The sequence below is a fragment of the Borostomias antarcticus genome (assembly GCF_949987555.1).
Source record: "Borostomias antarcticus genome assembly, chromosome: 11".
Taxonomy (NCBI): Eukaryota; Metazoa; Chordata; class Actinopteri; order Stomiiformes; family Stomiidae; genus Borostomias; species Borostomias antarcticus.
Genome location: NC_140244.1, coordinates 4,129,273 through 4,151,166, shown reverse-complemented (window position 1 = coordinate 4,151,166; position 21,894 = coordinate 4,129,273). Strand labels below are relative to the sequence as shown.

Here is a 21,894-nt window from a genome sequence, read left to right as displayed (position 1 = left end):
ACATCTGAGACGAGTTGGGAACGCTGACTAGCAGACATGCAGCATGGTGCTCAACACAGACGCTACCTACAGCGCCGCACTATCATCTGCACTTGTTTTTCATAATTGTAATTATAGTTTCTTTGTTTTTATTGTTTTAAATTGGTTAAAGTGTATTACTGTTGTTCTTGTTTTACACCTTGCACTTTTATATGATGAAGAAAATACTGTACTTTAATGTAAATGAGAGCTCACCGTCAAAAAAGAAAGGGTAAAAAAGACCTGCAAAGCACAATGAAACTAGCTACTCTAGTGTCCATGGGTCGGTTTGGAACACTAGCCACAGTTTGAACTGTTTTCAATTGTTTTTGAAATTGTGTCTTGTTTATGTAATTTTTTGTGTATTGATTTTTGTTTATGTAATTTTGTTTAGTCTTGTTTACCGTATCTAATATTTTTTTCTTGATGTTGATTAATGCTATGTAATTACTCTGCGACACTGCAAATGAGTATAACTACTCAGTGGAATTTCGAGTATAAATAAAGTTTGAATGAATATGACAGTTAGGCTGACATTCTGGAACGGACAGATCTAGAACTGACATTTCTGACGGATAAAACACAGCATCCCTGCTACCAATGATGACAGAACACTTACGTTTTAACAAAGAGGCCGTAAACATAAAAAAAAGTGTCCTCGAGACACAAAATGTAAAACTAGGAACTACAATACCTAAACAGGGCAACATTCCCAAATTACAATCATACAATCATTTCATTTAAAATAACAGAAATGCAACAGTTGCAATAATCACTGGTAGTTGAGGGTCTAGTTTCCTAGACACCCTTTCAGCACTAGAATCCGCACTAAAGCTGTCTTTTAGCAGGACTAGGAATGATAATCGAGGACAGGGATGCTTCGCCGTCAATCACCAGTCAATTTCACTGACAGTTTGACATCGCAACAGTACACACAGTTGTCAGGCGTGGCGTCTAGTCGAAGTAATAGTTTTGCACGAAGACACTGTGAGAGCCTCTGAAGACGGGGGAGAAGTTGTAGATGAGAGCCCTCTCCTCCTCAGACGGACTGGGGAACTGGTGCTGGCTCTTCATGGCTGGAGGGGGGAGGGTAGTGGAGGAGAGAGGGAGGGAGGGAGGGAGGAGGGTAGTGGGGGAGAGAGGGAGGGAGGGAGGGAGGAGAGTAGTGGAGGAGAGAGGGAGGGAGGGAGGAGAGGAGGGTAGTGGAGGAGAGAGGGAGGGAGGGAGGGAGGGAGGGAGGAGAGTAGTGGAGGAGAGAGGGAGGGAGGGAGGAGAGGAGGGTAGTGGAGGAGAGAGGGAGGGAGGGAGGGAGGGAGGAGAGGAGGGTAGTGGGGGAGAGAGGGAGGGAGGGAGGAGAGAAGTGGAGGAGAGAGGGAGGGAGGGAGGAGAGGAGGGTAGTGGGGGAGAGAGGAAGGGAGGGAGGAGAGGAGGGTAGTGGGGGAGAGAAGGAGGGAGGAGAGGAGGGTAGTGGAGGAGGGAGGGAGGGAGGGAGGGAGGAGAGGAGGGTAGTGGAGGAGAGAGGGAGGGAGAGAGGGAGGGAGGGAGGAGAGTAGTGGAGCAGAGAGGGAGGGTAGTGGAGGAGAGAGGGAGGGAGGAGAGAAGTGGAGGAGAGAGGGAGGGAGGGAGGGAGGGTAGTGGAGGAGAGAGGGAGGGTAGTGGAGGAGAGAGGGAGGGAGAGAGGGAGGAGAGTAGTGGAGCAGAGAGGGAGGGAGGAGAGGAGGGTAGTGGGGGAGAGAGGGAGGGAGGAGAGGAGGGTAGTGGAGGAGGGAGGGAGGGAGGGAGAGTAGTGGAGGAGAGAGGGAGGGAGGGAGGGAGGGAGAATAGTGGAGGAGAGAGGGAGCGAGGAAGGGAGGAGAGGAGGGTAGTGGAGGAGAGAGGGAGGGAGGGAGGAGAGGAGGTTAGTGGAGTAGAGAGGGAGGGAGGGAGGAGAGGAGGGTAGTGGGGGAGAGAGGGAGGGAGGGAGGACGGTAGTGGAGAAGAGAGGGAGGGAGGGAGGAGAGGAAGGTAGTGGAGGAGAGAGGGAGGGAGAGAGGGAGGAGGGTAGTGGAGGAGAGAGGGAGGGAGGGAGGGAGGAGAGGAGGGTAGTGGAGGAGAGAGGGAGAGAGGGAGGGAGGGAGGGAGGAGAGTAGTGGAGCAGAGAGGGAGGGAGGAGAGTAGTGGAGGAGGGAGGGAGGGAGGGAGGAGAGAGGGAGGGAGGGAAGAGAGTAGTGGAGGAGAGAGGAAGGGAGGGAGGGAGGAGAGTAGTGGAGCAGAGAGGGAGGGAGGAGAGGAGGGTAGTGGAAGAGAGAGGGAGGGAGAAGAGGAGGGTAGTGGAGGAGAGAAGTGGAGGAGGGAGGGAGGGAGGGAGGAGAGAAGTGGAGGACCGGGGGGAATGTAGGAGAAAGAAAGAGAATGGTCAAAGTACAGAAGCAGGACTATGAAGTCACCACCACACCACAGAACCAGGACTAGATGGTGTGACTGGCCAACGGCAGCTCAGGACTAGATAGGCCTGTGATTGGCCGAACTGCAGCTCACCCTCAGAGACCAGGAAGCTGGCGGAGTAGAAGGAGGCGGAGACTGCTGAGGAGGAGTGGACCATACCGGCCTTCTGGATCCACTCAAACTGAGCCTTTTCTGGGTGCCACTGGACTGCGTAGAATGGATACCGATAGGCTAGGGGGGCGGAGTCAGAGGGCAGAACAGTCAGTCTAGACTCTAGTGTAGAACAGGTAGGTACTGCAGCAGTTGTTTGGGTTGGTATACCACCCATACCAAGAGTAAAAAAGTTACAGTATGTCCCTGACACACACACACACACACACACACACACACATCTCCCTCCCTTCCTCCTACCCGCCATGGTGGAGATGAATTCTTTCTTGCCGTCTGTGTTGGTGGACAGGATCCTGTAGAAGCGTTTCAGCTTGGCGTTCCTGCTGTAGTTCTGTAGATTAGATTAGATTAGATTAGATCAGATTAGATTAGATCAGTGTCACGCCCCCTCTCTCTACTGCAGCCATTTCCTCTACTTCTGCTTTCTGCCTCCTCCCAGCCCCGCCCTGCTCAGGTATGCCTGGAATGCAATCACCTGTACCTGCCCTCTCCAAACACACCTGTTCCCCATCCTCATCAGCAGCTGGAAGTCGCACAGAAACGGACATTTGAGATCATCTAACTTCCTTAGTTTGACGTATTTCCGACGCAAACAAGCTATGAGGGTGGGACATATATCAATATGACAATCAAAATACAAATTATCTGTCAGCCCCCCCCCCCCGTCAACATCTCGCCCTCATTTTTCACTGAGCACCTGCCCCCCAAAATGTCTGTGCACGCCACTGTAGTCTGTATTTGCTGAGACACACTAGTCAGTCTGTACTAGGAAGTCAGTATGTACCAATGGAGCAATTTATTGTACATCGTACTTGCACACATGACATATCTCTAGCACACACTAGCACACATGACATATCTCTAGCACACACTAGCACACATGACATATCTCTAGCACACACTAGCACACATGACATATCTCTAGCACACACTAGCACACATGACATATCTCTAGCACACACTAGCACACATGACATATCTCTAGCACACACTAGCACACATGACATATCTCTAGCACACACTAGTACACATGACATATCTCTAGCACACACTAGCACACATGACATATCTCTAGCACACACTAGCACACATGACATATCTCTAGCACACACTAGCACACATGACATATCTCTAGCACACACTAGCACACATGACATATCTCTAGCACACACTAGCACACATGACATATCTCTAGCACACACTAGCACACATGACATATCTCTAAAAAGTATCCATCCCATCCCCTCCCTCCCTCCCTCCCTCCCTCCCTCCATCCCCCCCTCCCCCCTGTTGGAGTGTACCTGCAGAGAGAGGCTCCAGCTGTGGAAGTTGGAGGTGATGTTCTGGGACGCCAGCGCCAGCAGCAGATCCCTGGGGAAGCTCCTGAAGAGACGGCTGCTCTGGGCCGCTGGGTCACAGGGCACATTACATTACATTACATTACACATTACATTACATTATATTACACATTACATTACATTATATTACACATTACATTACATTACACATTACATTACATTATATTACACATTACATTACATTATATTACACATAACATTACATTACACATTACACATTACATTACATTACATTATATTATATTATATTATATTACATTATATTATATTACATTACACATTACATTACAGGTGTGTATATCCGGTGTGAGGGTGAGACAGGTGTGTATACCTGGTGAGAGGGTGAGACAGGTGTGTATACCCGGTGAGAGGGTGAGACAGGTGTGTATACCCGGTGTGAGGGTGAGAGGGTGAGACAGGTGTGTATACCCGGTGTGAGGGTGAGAGGGTGAGACAGGTGTGTATACCTGGTGTGAAGGTGAGAGGGTGAGACAGGTGTGTATACCTGGTGTGAAGGTGAGAGGGTGAGACAGGTGTGTATACCCGGTGTGAGGGTGAGAGGGTGAGACAGGTGAGTGTACCCGGTGTGAGGGTGAGAGGGTGAGACAGGTGAGTGTACCTGGTGTGAAGGTGAGAGGGTGATACAGGTGTGTATACCCGGTGTGAGGGTGAGAGGGTGAGACAGGTGTGTATACCTGGTGTGAAGGTGAGAGGGTGAGACAGGTGTGTATACCTGGTGTGAAGGTGAGAGGGTGAGACAGGCGTGTATACCCGGTGTGAAGGTGAGAGGGTGAGACAGGTGTGTATACCCGGTGAGAGGGTGAGAGGGTGAGACAGGTGAGTGTACCTGGTGTGAGGGTGAGGGGGTGAGACAGGTGAGTGTACCTGGTGTGAAGGTGAGACAGGTGAGTGTACCTGGTGTGAAGGTGAGACAGGTGAGTGTACCCGGTGTGAGGGTGAGAGGGTGAGACAGGTGAGTGTACCCGGTGTGAAGGTGAGAGGGTGAGACAGGTGTGTATACCTGGTGTGAAGGTGAGGGGCAGGGCCACAGCCTTGGTGTTTGTGTTTGTCAGGAGGTTCTTGTTGCTGGTCAGGACTGTCATCTGCTGGAAGCCCTGGCAGGTGCCCCAGATTGGGAAGTAGTCCCCTGCATCGTTGGCCTGGAGGATAACAACAGCATCATCATCATCATTGTAGTGATCCTGACCACCGGTCAGGAACGAGGTGGACTGTCAAGGCTGGCACATTAGGCCCAAGAGTCAGACATGAGACGACAGGCCTACGGTGGCAGATCCGGCCCAAGCACCTGGGACAGGCCGGGAAGATATAATATTTATTACAAAGCGGATCCCTCTAAAAAATGGATGGATGAATAGTGAATGGTCCACACACACATGGAACTGAAAAGGGCCCGGCTAGCTCTGGGAAAGTGATAAGAACCCCCCCCCCCCCATCCGGCTCAGGCCTGGCGCTTATCAGAAGTGCAGGAATCAAAGGGGCTGTGTTGGAAGGACTGCCTGAGAAACAACAACAGCATTTAGTGTGTAAAGATGCGAATAACACGCTTAAAAGTAGAAGATGTCATCAATTAGTAACACTGCTTAGAGTTGAATATAATTTATTGGAAATGTAATCACTTAAAGTAGAAGTAGACATTTATAAGTCATGTATCTGTTCTTAGTCAAGATCAATTTTGTAACGTTGTATACGTGAGACAGTAATGACAATATAATGAGTGGAGAATGTATCCATGTATCAACTGTTTGAGTATATAGGTAATGCTTAAAGTAGGATATTTAATAAGATGTTAATTAGACATTTATTCTGTGATGTCCTGCTGTGGGTGAGAGAGATACGCTGTTGAATGCAGGGATTGTTAATCTGCCAGGGAGGAGAGAAGGACTGTGTTCATCCGAAGAGGTGACGTCAACACCCTGCCCTCCTGGAAGAGGGTTCAAAAAACAGCTCACGAGGAGGGAAAGGCAGAGGAATGGAGAAAGTCAGAATTCTTTCCATCAACAGAGGAATGGAGGAAGTCAGACTTTTCTTTCCACCAACAGAGGCGTGGAAGAAGTCAGAGGCTGGAGACCTGGGAGCTATTCTCTTTCATCTTTTTCTTTTGTAACCTGTATTTTTCATGTAACTGGATTATCTGTAATTTATGTATAACATCAAATTTTATATAAAGCTTTTTACCCTTGCATCAGATATTTCTCCTTGCCTCTATTGGTTTGGTGAGTATTGATATATCTTGCTTGAGTCATTGAATTGATGATTGAGATTTAGCTTAAAGGTCTTACAGCAGGGCGATTAGGCCCGTCCGCCCAGGTCAACTAAAGAGGGTCTAACCTGGGCCTTTCCTCCGGAGAGGGAGGTTGAAGAGGAATGCGTGTGTGTGAGTTGACACTGAGGAGTTGACCTTTGAGCTGTGAGCACGAACAGAGGTCTAAATCAAGTGGCACCGCTCTGATAGAGAGAGTGCATTGGAGCACACACACATTTTTGTGATTTTAAGAGAAGCTGTGACTGATTGACTCATGTGATGGTAGTTTAAGCAAGAACATATTAGATTCATGAGCCACGGATAACAATAAAACCTGGTGGTGAGGTTCTATAAGCCGTGGTAGGGACTTCACATAATAAGCCATCACCTTGAGGTCAATAGGTCAGTAGCCTACTCTTCAACAATCATCATCATCATCAACAACAACAACAACAACAACAACAACAGACAAACCAGATTAATACTGTCTTGGAACAATTCTTTTACAACGAAGACCTTGTGGACAAAATCCCCAGTGGCTGTAATTATGGCAGTACAAGTATATGTGATTATTGATTATTATTGACTATTACCTTGACAGCCAGGTCATAGAAGATCTTGGACACACGACTGAACTGAGACGTCTGGAGGTCCACATCTCCCCCCGGAAGCAGCAGACTACAGATACACAAACAAACAAACAAACAAACAGGTCAACAACATTTAGGACTGGATTTGACAATATCATCAACATCATCACAATTATAATAATTATACCCACTGAATAAAAGAAAGAAACTGCCCACTCAAGCTCTCCATGCAGGGAGACGACTTTGACCAAGGCTGCAAGGCCGAAACGCTGTCCGCTTGATTAAATATGCAGTTTCTTTCTTTCAATTATTACACTCACCCATTTATTGAGTTAAATATCTGAACATATTCCTCTTCTGTGCGATTGATTCTGTAAGAACAGAGATCACAGTTTTAGTTATTCAGATCACAGTTTTAGTAATTATATAGTGTGTGATAGATTGTGATGGACAGATGGTTCATCCAATCACCAGCCACGCATTTTTGAAAGTGGCTGTCCTTTTCCAAAGTTTCCAGAGAGTTCCCTGGTGGTTGTACGAAGCAAACCATCTGGTGTGTCAGGCTAGAGGTGTCCTTGTTATAGATTTATTCTAATAATTAAGAAAAGAGTAGTCGAGAATGGCAAGATTCATCTTTGCAAGTCCAAGCTGGTTACTTTTATTCCAAATAGTTTGCAAAGTCGGGCTCAAAGAGAAAAGGAACATCCACCAAGAGCCATCATTAAGATGAAAACAGAGCATTATAAACAGTGTGGGTGTGACCATACCTGCATGTGCAAATACTTCACAAGGAAAGTTTATTTGCCTTGTGCCAACAAGCCAATTATCAGTGAGTAGGCTAGTTCTGAGGGTCAACAGCTGAAGTAAACATTACAGAGATCAAAGACAGCTGTGAGGAGGGGATCCCTGGTGAGGTCTCCTGGGGATAGTGGGGTCAGGGCAATAAACAGAGGACAGCCTCTCACTTTATAAGACAGGCCCAAGACTATGTCTTGAGCAGAGAAAACACTCATTTGAATGTATCTATTACATCCTACAGTGAGAGGGGTCAAGTAGAGGCCTCTAACAGTGAGAGAGGTCCTGTCCAGAAACAACTCCATGCCTCCTCCTCCGTGTCAGGAGCTATAGGTAGCGTCCTGGACCGGTCAGGGGCTGTACTGTAGGCACTGTAGATCACAGATCTAGGGTAGTGTCCTAGACAGGTTAGAGGGTGTAAGTAGATCACAGATCTAGGGTAGTGTCCTGGACAGGTTAGAGGGTGTAAGTAGATCACAGATCTAGGGTAGTGTCCTAGACTGGTTAGGGGGTGTAAGTAGATCACAGATCTAGGGTAGTGTCCTGGACATGTAGGTAGATCACAGATCTAGGGTAGTGTCCTAGACTGGTAGGTAGATCACAGATCTAGGGTAGTGTCCTGGACAGGCAGGTAGATCACAGATCTAGGGTAGTGTCCTAGACTGGTAGGTAGATCACAGATCTAGGGTAGTGTCCTGGACAGGCAGGTAGATCACAGATATAGGGTAGTGTCCTGGACAGGTTAGAGGGTGTAAGTAGATCACAGATCTAGGGTAGTGTCCTAGACTGGTAGGTAGATCACAGATCTAGGGTAGTGTCCTAGACTGGTAGGTAGATCACAGATCTAGGGTAGTGTCCTCGGCAGGTTAGGGGGTGTAAGTAGATCACAGATCTAGGGTAGTGTCCTAGACTGGTAGGTAGATCACAGATCTAGGGTAGTGTCCTAGACTGGTAGGTAGATCACAGATCTAGGGTAGTGTCCTGGACTGGTAGGTAGATCACAGATCTAGGGTAGATCACAGATCTAGGGTAGTGTCCTGGACTGGTAGGTAGATCACAGATCTAGGGTAGTGTCCTGGACTGGTAGGTAGATCACAGATCTAGGGTAGTGTCCTCGGCAGGTCAGGGGGCTGTAGGTAGATCACAGATCTAGTGTCCTGTAAATGGTAAATGGACTGCACTTATATTAGCCTGGTGGGACCATCCTGATTTCACGAGCTCACGTTACTCGCAAATCCGTCTGGATACTATTGGTGTAGAAAATGTTGACGATAGGGGATTGGCCAATAGGGATTAGAGGGGTGGTGGTACCGTCCAATGAGAGGGCAGAGGAGTGGGATTGAGAGACTGGTCACAAACTGATCTCTATGTAGGGAGTAGGTGTAGGGTGTGTTCTAGATTTTATTCTAATAATTAAGAAAAGAGTAATCGAGAATGCCAAGGTTAATCTTTGCAAGTCCAAGCTGGTTACTTTTATTCCAAATAGTTTACGAGTTTGCAAAGTTGGGCTCAAAGAGAAAAGGAACATCCACCAAGAGACAAGATTATCATGAAAACAGAGCATTATAAACAGTGTAGGTGTGACCATACCAGCTTATGCAAATACTTCCCAAGGCAAGTTTATTTGCTTTGTGCCAACAAGCCAATTATCAGTGAGTAGGCTAGTTCTGAGGGTCAACAGCTGAAGAAAACATTACAGAGATCAAAGATATCTGTGAGGAGGGGATCCCTAGTGAGGTCTCCTGGGGATAGTGGGGTCAGGGCAATAAACAGAGGACAACCTCTCACTTTATAAGACAGGCCCAAGACTATGTCTTGAGCAGAGAAAACACTCATTTGAATGTATCTATTACAGGTGCAGGCCAGGGTATAGGGTGTAAGGTGCAGGTGTTGGATGCACATGATACATTTTGGTTTCAGACTTTTTAGTGTATTTTTTCATACAATTTCACCAGAACATAGTATCGACATCAGCGCCGGAATTGGAAAATGTCACAACTAAGACTTGTCTCACTCTGCAGATCAGTCTGGACAAGCTCACTTACATTACATTAGTCATTTAGCAGACGCTTTTATCCAAAGTGACTTACAATAATTGCATTTAACGTAGGGAGTCAGTGTGCTACTACTCCTACTACTCGTCAGAACTCACAAAGTGCATCTCCTTTCTTGGTGTAGTCATGGACTCTGAATTTCAACAGTCACATTAAGACAATTACAAAGTCAGCCAACTATCACCTGAAGAATATATCAAGGATTAAAGGATTTATGTCTCAGCAGTCCATGCGTTTATCTTCAGTAGACTCGACTACTGTAACAGTGTGTTTACAGGTCTCTCTAAAAAATCGATCAGACAGCTGCAGCTGATTCAGAACGCTCGACGGTCGAGTCCTCACTAAGACTAAGAAAGTGGATCACATCACACCAGTTCTGAGGTCCTTACACTGGCTTCCTGTCTGTCAAGGGTATTATTGACTTTAAAATACTGCTGTTGGTTTATAAAGCACTGAATGGTTTAGGACCAAAATATATTTCTGAACTGCTGCTACGTTATGAACCATCCAGACCTCTCAGGTCATCTGGCACAGGCCTGCTTTCTGTCCCCAGAGTTAAAACAAAACATAGAGAAGCAGCGTTCAGTTTTTATGCTCCACATATCTGGAACAAACTTCCAGAAAACTGCAGGTCTGCTGCAACTCTCAGTTCTTTTTAATCAAGACTGAAGACTTTTCTTTTTGCCGCTGCTTTTTATTAAATCAAATAATGATTCATTCATACACTGCACTGTACCTTTTATTCCTGTATTTTATTTTTCCTGCATTTTGTTTTAAATGTTACAAAAGTACAAGAGAATTTTAGCAGAATGACTTGAGGGAGGAAGAGGAAGGAGGAAATGTATGTTGGAAATGCAGAAGTTGGATTTTTGGTGCAAGGTGTACCTAGTGACACAACAGTAGGCCACTGACAGCTCATGTGGTCCCTTGCTCAGGAAGGATGTTTGAGGCACTGGTGAAAAGCCAGCGAGCGACTATACAGAAGGACATTATACATAAGTGAGTGGAGAGATAGAAGGTTTCAGTATGTGATAAAGAAAAGAGTGTACTTTTTTGCATTTCGTTTTATATGACCTTTTATGTGTTCCACTTTGTCTTGATGCTTTTAATGTTGCATGTAAAGCACTTTGAATGGCCTTGTGGCTGAAATGTGCTATACAAATAATCTTGCCTTGCCTCCTTTGTAAACAAGTGAGTAAGAGCATAATCTAGTGCTCAAGCCAAAGTGTAAAAGTAGCAAAATATAAATACAATAGGTGCTCAGGTGGGAGGCTCCTGGTAGTACTTCTTGAGGAGGTGAGTTTTGAGCCTGCGGTGAAAGATGGGCAGCGACTCTGCTATCCTGACATCAGTGGGCAGTTCATTCCACCCCAGCTCCAAATTGATGTTTGTACCCCAAAAATGACTGGGCTAATCAGCGTTCTATTACAGCTACTGTACTCTGGACGAATAGGCCCCAGGCTAACAAGGAGCGGTTGAAGTTATCGTGTGAGAGACGGTGAGGTGGGAGTACCTGATGGGCACCACCCGGGACCCGGCCCCTTCCAGGTATTTTACATAGGAGGCGGCGATGTAGGAGGAGCCCTGGGCGTGGGGGTCCCCTCTGATGTTCTCCTGGGATAGGACTCCTGGTCAGGAGGCACCACATGGTTAGTTCACCTGGGCTAGTTCACCTGGGTTAGTTCACCTGGGCTAGTTCACCTGGGCTAGTTCACCTGGGCTAGTTCACCTGGGTCAGGACACAGCATGGTCAGTTGCGCCGGGGATGGCCCTGGTCCAGGTCGGTAGACTAATTCGGGGCTGGCTAATTCGAGGTGGCTACAGTTGCAGCCCCCCAACCTTTTATATAAATAACATGTATCCACTGATGTCCACTAGCCTGGCTTCTGGCTTCGTGACACTGATCATCTCTGATCTCTCTCCACTGAAACCGCATGCCAGATCACTTGATAAGGGGGGCGAAGCCAGGCTAGTGAATACCATAATAGCTGAGTGGATATCGGTTGAGAAGTGCAAAAAGTGGATTTTTATATAAAAGGTGTGTGTGTGTGGGGGGGGAGGGGGGCTACAACTGTAGCCACCTCGGACAAAGGGCTTTCATCTTTCGAAAAATGTCTTCACTTTGGTGAGTAACTAAATAATATTGTCTGTAGACGCGCTAATGTAGGCCGAGTGAAAAAATTCTATGGCGCAATGAATGTTCCCTGGAAGGTGCACCTAGTATACTAGCCTATACACATAGTATACTGACCTGGACCAGGGCTATGCATGGACATGACACCTACAGTAGTAGGATAAAGCATTGTGAGTCAACCAAGTTAACATCAAGGAGTGTAAAGGACACGAGAAGGCCAGCATGCTAGACTAGTCTGACTGGCTGTATCGTCAACATCATTATCTGTACTGTATATTCATCTCACAACTCACAGATCCTGATCCTCCACCTCTTATGTCAATAAATCAATCAATAAAAGCTTTATTTGTATAGCGCATTTCATACCCAGAGGCAACACAATGCGCTTTACAGAGAACAAGGGAGATGGGCATACGACCCACCCCTATATATTCCAGAGGGAAGCAAAAAAACAGTATCACCCGGGGGCCAGATAAGTGAGCTGTAAAAATTCTTCCCTGACCCCTCTCAACAAGGCGATCGAGCAAGCTCCAGGAGTATGTCTGTCTAAGAACATTTAAAAAGCAATAAATTACATTAAATTACATTTTCAGAGTAAGAGAGGCTAAAAAAATCATAGGAGAGACATATGTAGCCTATGAATAAGCCCTGCTCTGGCCTGGGAATGAAAAACAAAAGATGATCTCTCTCTCTCTCACACACACACACACACACACGCACGCACGCGCACGCACGCACGCACACACACACACACACACACACACACACACACACACACACACACACACACACACACACACACACACACACACACACACACACACACACCTTTCAATAGGCCTATGAACTCGCCAGAGAGCACTCTCAAATTGAGGAATTTGCACAATCAATATCCTATAGAATATTAGTATATAGCCTACCGTCTCTCGAGTGACAATTAAGTGGGTTCGGATTGCCTTACCGATGATGGGTCTGTAATTCAACTGGGTAGTGCACCCCGCCGGGAGGAACAGACCGCAGAGGCAGGCGGCCAGCACCGCAGAAACGACCACCTTAGAACCCATTCACCTCGGTCACCGCACCAGCATGCAAAAAAATAAACTGAGGCTAAATTCCAAAAGACACTGCTGCAAATGATGCCGGCTGATTTGTGAGGTGTGCTATCAGGGTGGAGTGACGTGCTCTTCCTTCTGCAGCTGGATCGGTCTCATCATGCGCGTGGCTGTGATGTGACGGCGCGTGGGAGGGAACGCCCACCGCCAGGCCACGCCCACCGCCAGGCCGGTCACGTGTGCAAACAAGCTAGCCTACTGTATGGAATGGACATGCATTGTTTGACTGAATATATACTTCTTTTTATTATTTTTTGAATGATAAGTGATTGGTAGGCATATTTATTTCAGTTTATTTATAGTCTGCTAGCTGGTTAGCGAAAGGTGAACGACAACAGAAGGGTAGGCAAGCCACAGAATGAGGATCTCGAGCAAACGTGCACTTTCTGCCAGAGACTCTCGGAGTCACTTTAATGATCATTCAGTTTTTCAGTTTCATGTTACAAAATCAATCAAACTTTGCCACCAAATACATTTGGAGTTTTGCTTGACTATACATGTTCAATAACTTGTTCAGGATATAGAAGTAGGCTAGCTAGCGAAAGGTTAATGTCTGTTCTTTGTAGTATCGATCCCACATATTTCCCCTAATCTTTCCAACGTCTTCAACCGCAATGCACCCTGGGTTATCATATGACACAATGGCGGATGAAGTCGAACAGGTTGGTGAACGAAGCTGTCCGATGTTAGATTCACGTTATACTAAGATGTAGAAGTCGATATGCATGGGTTTGTTGTTTTTCTCGGTGTATATACTTAGGCTGGCAAAATGTAGATAGTTAGCTAACAGCATTTTGCTAACTGGAACAGTTATCTGTTCATGAAACGTGGGACCCGCGCAGTTAGCTAACGTTAGCTAGCTAGTTATGGTGCGTTCGTTTAGAACTGGGAGGTGGCAAATTGCGACTTGCTAGGAATGATTAAATAAAACACCTCATGAACTCGCACTTCCTCGTCGCAAATTCGGATATGTTTCTCAGCCCCCAGTTGCTCGAATGCACTAGATATAACTAGGTAACTGTGATATAATGGTATATAGATATAACTAGGTAACTGTGATATAATGGTATATAGATATAACTAGGTAACTGATATAATGGTATATAGATATAACTAGGTAACTGTGATATAATGGTATATAGATATAACTAGGTAACTGTGATATAATGGTATATAGATATAACTAGGTAACTGTGATATAATGGTATATAGATATAACTAGGTAACTGTGATATAATGGTATATAGATATAACTAGGTAACTGTGATATAATGGTATATAGATATAACTAGGTAACTGTGATATAATGGTATATAGATATAACTAGGTAACTGATATAATGGTATATAGATATAACTAGGTAACTGTGATATAATGGTATATAGATATAACTAGGTAACTGATATAATGGTATATAGATATAACTAGGTAACTGTGATATAATGGTATATAGATATAACTAGGTAACTGTGATATAATGGTATATAGATATAACTAGGTAACTGTGATATAATGGTATATAGATATAACTAGGTAACTGTGATATAATGGTATATAGATATAACTAGGTAACTGTGATATAATGGTATATAGATATAACTAGGTAACTGTGATATAATGGTATATAGATATAACTAGGTAACTGTGATATAATGGTATATAGATATAACTAGGTAACTGATATAATGGTATATAGATATAACTAGGTAACTGTGATATAATGGTATATAGATATAACTAGGTAACTGTGATATAATGGTATATAGCTCGAATGCACACAGGTCGGAGGTAGGTATTTTCCCACTTGCGACTTGCCACCTCCGACCACAAACGAATGCACCATTATCTGCTAAGCTAACGTTAGGTTACACTAAAGCTATGCGGTAACTAACCAGTTAGCTAGATAGTAGTGATCCTGAGCAACGTAGTAGTCCAATGACTGTATTACAAGCTAACAAACCTGGCTTTTCATAACATGTCCTGCATTTATACCGGTTTTCACACGTTTAACATGTTGTTGCCCTGACGATTCTTCACTTCCCGTCCCCTCTGTACTAGCTAACGTTAGTGTTGTCTATCTATGCTTATTATCTTAGATAGCTAACGATACCTATGTTTGCTGACGTTGACCAACTCATCTCTCCCTCTGTTTCTCTCTGCGTGTTCGAACTCGCAGCAACAGAGCAGCAAAACAGTGGAAGAGCCGCTGGACCTCATCCGTCTGAGTCTGGACGAGAGGATCTATGTGAAGATGAGGAACGACAGGGAATTGCGGGGACGGCTGCATGTAAGAATAACTACATAGGAGATATCAAAACGGTGCCAAAAGCTGAAGCCTTGGCACTGCAGGCTTCAGAGCTGTCCTATCCAGCTCTGCGCTCCACTAGCGCAGAATATCACACAGTGGAGCTGACACAGCATTGGCCGCTACAGAGATGAAGAGCCTGCTTGGGTTGCCAACTGTCTATATTATGTAGACTACCTCAGGCAGTCCCAAATTTGGACACAAGCGTGATAAATGGGAATAGTCACAATTGGAGGGCAGCACAAGCCTAAAACCGTCCACCACCCTGTTTCCCCTGTTTGATACAGCCGGGAGTAACTCGTGCTTGCGGCTCACGCGGTCAGAATTTAGTGTCAGGTTGGACGAATTGTGGCACCGCAGTGCTAGCCTGGCTTCGCCATCCTCATCACATGAGCTCAACATTCTGTTTCTCTCTGCAGATCAGTCTGGTCACGCTCCCGTTTCACTGAATTCCACCCGGCAGATATTTGCCACGCCGGTAACAACCGTTTATCTAACGTGGGGCAGGTGTACCCATTTGATTATGCTGATACGACGACTAACCCACGTTTCGTTGCTCCGATTGGTTATAGCTTATATGGTTATTGGTCTATCCAAATGTGTCCAAAGGCATTTTGACCAGCGACCGTTGATAATGCCCCATCGAAATTGAAAGTAAACTCAACGGAAATCAAGAATAAGCTCAACAGCTCCAGACCTTTTGCATTTATACAAATTGGATCTGCTGAAGCCAGGCTACCGCAATGCACCAACCACTCCTGATTGGCTGGAGTTAGCTGCAGTCTACATCCGAAATTGACTGCGCCGAACGTGGCCAGAGTTATTAGGCCGTAAAGCTGAGTAGATTCTTCTGTGTCATCTCGTTCTGTTTGTTGCTAGCTGCGTATCATGCCGTTGTTGTTTACATTGTTGTTGTTGTCGTAGGCGTACGACCAGCACTTGAACATGATCCTTGGAGATGTAGAGGAGACGGTGACTACGGTGGAGATAGATGAAGAAACGTATGAGGAACTGTACAAGGTACAAACACACATACTGTACCTATACTCCCACCCACAATCATGTGCACACACACAAACACATGCACATACACACAGACTTATACAACCCTAAGCATGCACACATTCTCACTAGGGCTGTCAAAAAAAAAAAATCGAGGTTCGAAAAAAAATGTGAATATATTTTTTTTAAAGAAGTTCGAACCTTAATTTGAGAGTTCGAATATTGTAATATTAATACACTTGTAGGTTATTGAATAAGTAGGCTAAACATTTATAGGCTACAATTTATTTACGGGCAATAATCCAATAATCCAGACCCAGCACCTTATCGAAAGATGGAAGTTAACACTTCAGCGAGGGGTAACAGTGTTCACAGTACAATATTACAGTCAAGGGTTATTTTATTAGGCTATTATATTCAGGAAAAAAACAAACTAAAAACATATAAATTCGAATATTGTTCGAACTCTACTAAATTAATTTGAATATATTCGAACTCAATTTCATGGCACTTTTGACAAGCCCTAATTCTCACACACACATGCATAAATTAATTTGAATATATTCGAACTCAATTTCATGGCACTTTTGACAAGCCCTAATTCTCACACACACATGCACATATGTACAAGTTGTTTTTCTAAGCATTTTATGAATAACGATTCTAGAATCCTTGAAGGAGAGATACAAGTTTAGACAAAGCTCCGGTAGGGTCTGCGCTTGGCCGTGGATAACGTCGTTGATGTTTTGTGTTTTGTTTGTTTTTCTATTTCCCAGTCGACAAAGAGGAACATCCCCATGCTGTTTGTCCGAGGAGATGGCGTCGTCCTTATAGCCCCGCCCCTGAGGGTTGGCTAGCCCCTCCCCCCTGCCGCTGGCTGCAGACCCTCATACCCCCTCAGTCAGAGGAAGGAATGCTCGGCCCTGTTTGAATTCTGTAAAGATGCATCCTTCCTGTCCTCCCTGCATTGCGGTAATGTCTCAACCAAGGAAGGTTGCATTGCTAGTTAATCTCAACAGGGCTGTAGCTTGTGATGTTTTTGTTGTAATGCAAATAAATAATTTGTCTTTTACTATTTTGGGAGGTTTGACAGAATGTTTTAAGTTAATGCAGGATATGATTTGGCCCTTTGTGTTATCGAAGTACCCAGAGGAGTGTTTAGAGCCTAAAGGTCATGACCGCTTACCGATCCTATCACACAGCCCCACGTGGATGCAATGAGTATTTCCTGGTTTCTTTTCAATTTAACGGAGTGTTGTGTCCTCCTCAGCACTTTTTCGACAGGTAGCTACGGTCCCTGGGTTTTCTGTCAGGAGATGTCTGCTTTTATATTTTTGTATAAGGTTGTGTGAGCTGCACCGAGACAGCCAATCACATCATCCGGTGTGTGACACGTCACAGTGCTCTCTTTTCTGTTTGGTTCTGATGCACTCTTGAATAAAAAACAACAACAACATGGTGAAGTGTTTTCTAAATATGAATGGGGGGTTGGGGTTCTTCATCATCGTATGTCTCTAGTCTGAGTAAGCGTTTCATTGTACAATACATGGCACCCGTTACATCAGTCATTTAGCAGATGCTTTCATCCAAAGCGACTTAGAATAATTGCATTTAACGTACGTAGGTAGTCCGTGTACTACTACCTGTCAGAGCTCACAAGTGCGTCTCCTTGAGAGAAGAGCAGTGATCATGTGGATTGACCGTAGTACTCATGTACATACTGTATGACAAATAATCCACCTTGAGTAACTTGGTATAACGTCTGAATTCAGACTGAATGTTAGAATAACATTAGGTTCAACACTACAGTCAGACTGTTAGAGAACCAGATGGTCGGCATGAGGTAACTACTCTGGGTGAGAGTTGTATGTAAATGTAAGTACAGTAAGTACATTTTATACTGTATAACACCTTCCACAGACGGGTCACAGGGCGCTAAACAAATCAATAAATAAAAACAATGGCAAAAACAAAGAAACATAAAAAACACAGGAGGCTAGACAAAGGCTAGTCTGAAGAGATGCGTCTTTAGCTGGGTTTTAAAAGGGTCAACAGAGGCCACAGAATGTAGGTCCGATAGAAGGGCGTTCCACAGCCTAGGAGCCACGACTGCTAAGGCGCGATGACCTTTAGTCTTTAGCCTTGAGTGGGGAGCAACCAGCAGGCCCAGGTCAGATGACCAGCTAGTGATGTAGGGGTGGAGCAGGTCACAGAGGTGCCACAACATGCAGAGCACTAAATGACGACAAGTACTTAGAAATGTATATGGTTGTAGGCTAACAAAACTATATTCCACTCTTCTGTGGTGAGTTCACACCACCACCACTAGATGGCAATGTTGGCACACCCTTCTTCCTGTCAGTCACCAGCAGGTGGTGCTGTTGTCACAGCATCTGCAGGGACTTGACTAGTGATATCAGACAGACCCACAGCACATAGGACTGCAAATGAGTCCTGGAGCTGTGGAATATTTGGATACACACTGAATATTGGTGGCGTATCTATATGATACTGTAGATTAATCTCACTTCAGTATGGGTTGCCCTTCATAATATGCTTAAACTAATGTCATATGGGTGGTGTGTGTTGTATGCAACCATGTCTCCATTCACATGCTGTTCATAAGTGAGGGCCCTCAGACAGGGCTCCTGCTGGCTCTGATGTTGGGGAGTGGTGTATTCCTAGTGTTCTGTGTCCAAAAGCAAACAGCCTTGTGGCACCACACAGCGATGCGTCCACTAAAGAAAAGAAAATGGACGCCGCATATTTGCAGAGCATCTCCGGGCAGCTCTTGAGACACTACGTGCGGCGCCAAGGACCTTGTCTTCCCACAGAGTCTGAATGGTCCTCTGGCAGCGGTTTCAGCTCCAAATATAGCCTCTACCCTAGTGTGTGGGTCTGGGGCGGAGCCAGGCGGCCGCTGCCTAGGAGCCATGTGAACCGTGCTCAGGGAGAAGGCTCCGGAAGAACCACGCCGCTCCCCGGCTGGGGCCCCCGTGCTCCTGAGCTGGCCGGGTCGCACTCGCAGCCCCTCCGGAAGAACCGGCCGCCCCGCCCTGGTCGCTGTCTTCCTGGGCTGCCTTGGTCACACATACACACACACACACACACACACACACACACACGCACACACACACACACACACACACACACACACGCACACACACACACACACACACAACCCTGTGGTACCCTGTTCACACACACAACCCTGGGTACCCTGCCCACAGACAGCCCTGTAGTACCCTGGTTCCAAGTTCTGATGAGTTCGTCCCACCGAGTTCTAAGAGTTCTCAGTTGTGATGAGGTAGGCCCAGGCCCTGAGGGAGAGGCGGCCATGTTATTGTAGAAGGGGAAAGCACAGCGCAGCGGGGGAGCGCCTGTGTTCCCACTCACGTGCTCCACAATGCCCTCCAGAGATTACATAAGACATACAGAGAGACGCACAGAGAGAGAGAGAGAGAGAGATACATATATAAAGAGAGAGAGAGAGAAAGAGAGAGATGCGTATATAAAGAGAGAGAGAGAAAGAGAGATACATATATAAAGAGAGAGAGAGATGCATAAAGACAGAGAGATGCATATACTGTATAAAGAGAGAGAGAGATGCATATATAAAGAAAGAGAGAGAGAGATGCATATATAAAGACAGAGAGAGAGAGATGCATATATATAGAAAGAGAGATGCATATATAAAGAGAGAGAGAGTGAGATGCATATATAAAGAGAGAGAGAGATGCATATATAAAGAAAGAGAGAGAAAGAGAGAGAGATGCATATATAAAGAGAGAGAGAGATGCATATATAAAGAGAGAGAGAGAGATGCATATATAAAGAGAGAGAGATGCATATATAAAGAGAGAGAGAGTGAGATGCATATATAAAGAGAGAGAGAGAGATGCATATATAAAGAGAGAGAGAGAGAAAGAGAGATGCATATATAAAGAGAGAGAGAGAGAGAGAGAGAGATGCATATATAAAAAGAGAGAGAGAGAGAGAGAGAGAGCAGCCCAGTCAGTCAGATGTGTGGGTCAGGTCAGGGAGAGACCCAGGTATATAAAGAGAGAGGGGTCAGGTCAGGGAGAGACCCAGGTATAGAGAGAGAGAGGGGTCAGGGCAGGGAGAGACCCAGGTATATAAAGAGAGAGGGGTCAGGTCAGGGAGAGACCCAGGTATATAAAGAGAGAGGGGTCAGGGCAGGGAGAGACCCAGGTATATAAAGAGAGAGGGGTCAGGGCAGGGAGAGACCCAGGTATATAAAGAGAGAGGGGTCAGGTCAGGGAGAGACCCAGGTATAGAGAGAGGGGTCAGGGCGGGGAGAGACCCAGGTATATAAAGAGAGAGGGGTCAGGGAGAGACCCAGGTATATAAAGAGAGAGGGGTCAGGTCAGGGAGAGACCCAGGTATATAAAGAGAGAGGGGTCAGGGAGAGACCCAGGTATATAAAGAGAGAGGGGTCAGAGCAGGGAGAGACCCAGGTATATAAAGAGAGAGGGGTCAGGTCGGGGAGAGACCCAGGTATATAAAGAGAGAGGGGTCAGGGCAGGGAGAGACCCAGGTATATAAAGAGAGAGGGGTCAGGGCAGGGAGAGACCCAGGTATATAAAGAGAGAGGGGTCAGGGCAGGGAGAGACCCAGGTATATAAAGAGAGAGGGGTCAGGTCAGGGAGAGACCCAGGTATATAAAGAGAGAGGGGTCAGGTCAGGGAGAGACCCAGGTATATAAAGAGAGAGGGGTCAGGTCAGGGAGAGACCCAGGTATATAAAGAGAGAGGGGTCAGGGCAGGGAGAGCCCCAGGTATATAAAGAGAGAGGGGTCAGGGCAGGGAGAGACCCAGGTATATAAAGAGAGAGGGGTCAGGGAGAGACCCAGGTATATAAAGAGAGAGGGGTCAGGGCAGGGAGAGACCCAGGTATATAAAGAGAGAGGGGTCAGGGCAGGGAGAGACCCAGGTATATAAAGAGAGAGGGGTCAGGGCAGGGAGAGACCCAGGTATATAAAGAGAGAGGGGTCAGGGCAGGGAGAGACCCGGGTGCCGGAGCATCTCTGACTCAGCGTTCCTACTGTACTCTACAGCCTTTAGATGTGCTTCACAGTCTAAGAGGTGAACTGTATTTGTTGCTGCGTTACTATGTACGTTCTGCTGTGTTTGTTTGTATATTGTTTTTGTGTACCCCAGGAAGTGTAGCTGTTACCATTTTGTAACCGCTAATGGGGATCCTGACAAATTAAATTGAACAAAATACGAACTGTCCCTGTAGGGTGTTAATTGTAGGCTATACCCAGATAGCAAGCGGATCTGGGCCATATACAGGCCAGATCTGGCCCTTGTGGCTTAGTTCCGGCCCATATATGGCCCAGAATCATTACACATCCGCTTGCTATCTGGGTAGGCCCATAGCCTAGACCTATCCTGATACAGTACATGTGGCCTTTGCGTGGTACAGATATACTGTATGTGTGTGTGCATGTGTGTGTGTGCATATGTGTGTGTGTGTGCATGTGGGATTGTATGTGTGTGTGTGTGCATATGTGTGCATGAGTGTATGCATGTGTGTGTGTGCATGTGCGTGTGGGATTGTGTGTGTGTGCATGTGTGTGTGTGCATGTGTGTGTGGGATTGTGTGTGTGTGTGTGTGTGCATATGTGTGCATGTGTGTGTGTACG

The 21,894-nt window shown here is 45.9% G+C and overlaps 2 protein-coding genes across 2 annotated transcripts; one reads left to right on the top strand and one right to left on the bottom strand.

The window, feature by feature from the left end:
* Window positions 1–965: 965 nt before the first annotated feature.
* On the bottom strand, window positions 966–12,871 carry LOC311315131 (gamma-glutamyl hydrolase; the record flags this gene model as incomplete). The annotated part of the gene is made up of 9 exons (XM_084445733.1): window positions 966–1,094; window positions 2,536–2,673; window positions 2,854–2,944; window positions 3,915–4,021; window positions 4,993–5,131; window positions 6,828–6,912; window positions 7,145–7,195; window positions 11,187–11,301; window positions 12,769–12,871. The coding sequence occupies 9 exons, from the start codon at window positions 12,869–12,871 to the stop codon at window positions 973–975; spliced, it is 951 nt and encodes a 316-aa protein (XP_084301859.1). The 3' UTR covers window positions 966–972.
* Window positions 12,872–13,560: 689 nt separating this feature from the next.
* On the top strand, window positions 13,561–17,666 carry lsm3 (LSM3 homolog, U6 small nuclear RNA and mRNA degradation associated; the record flags this gene model as incomplete). Its single annotated transcript, XM_084445732.1, has 4 exons — window positions 13,561–13,581; window positions 15,096–15,206; window positions 16,149–16,244; window positions 17,003–17,666. 4 exons carry the CDS (start codon window positions 13,561–13,563, stop codon window positions 17,081–17,083), a joined length of 309 nt encoding a protein of 102 aa, XP_084301858.1. The 3' UTR covers window positions 17,084–17,666.
* Window positions 17,667–21,894: the final 4,228 nt, after the last annotated feature.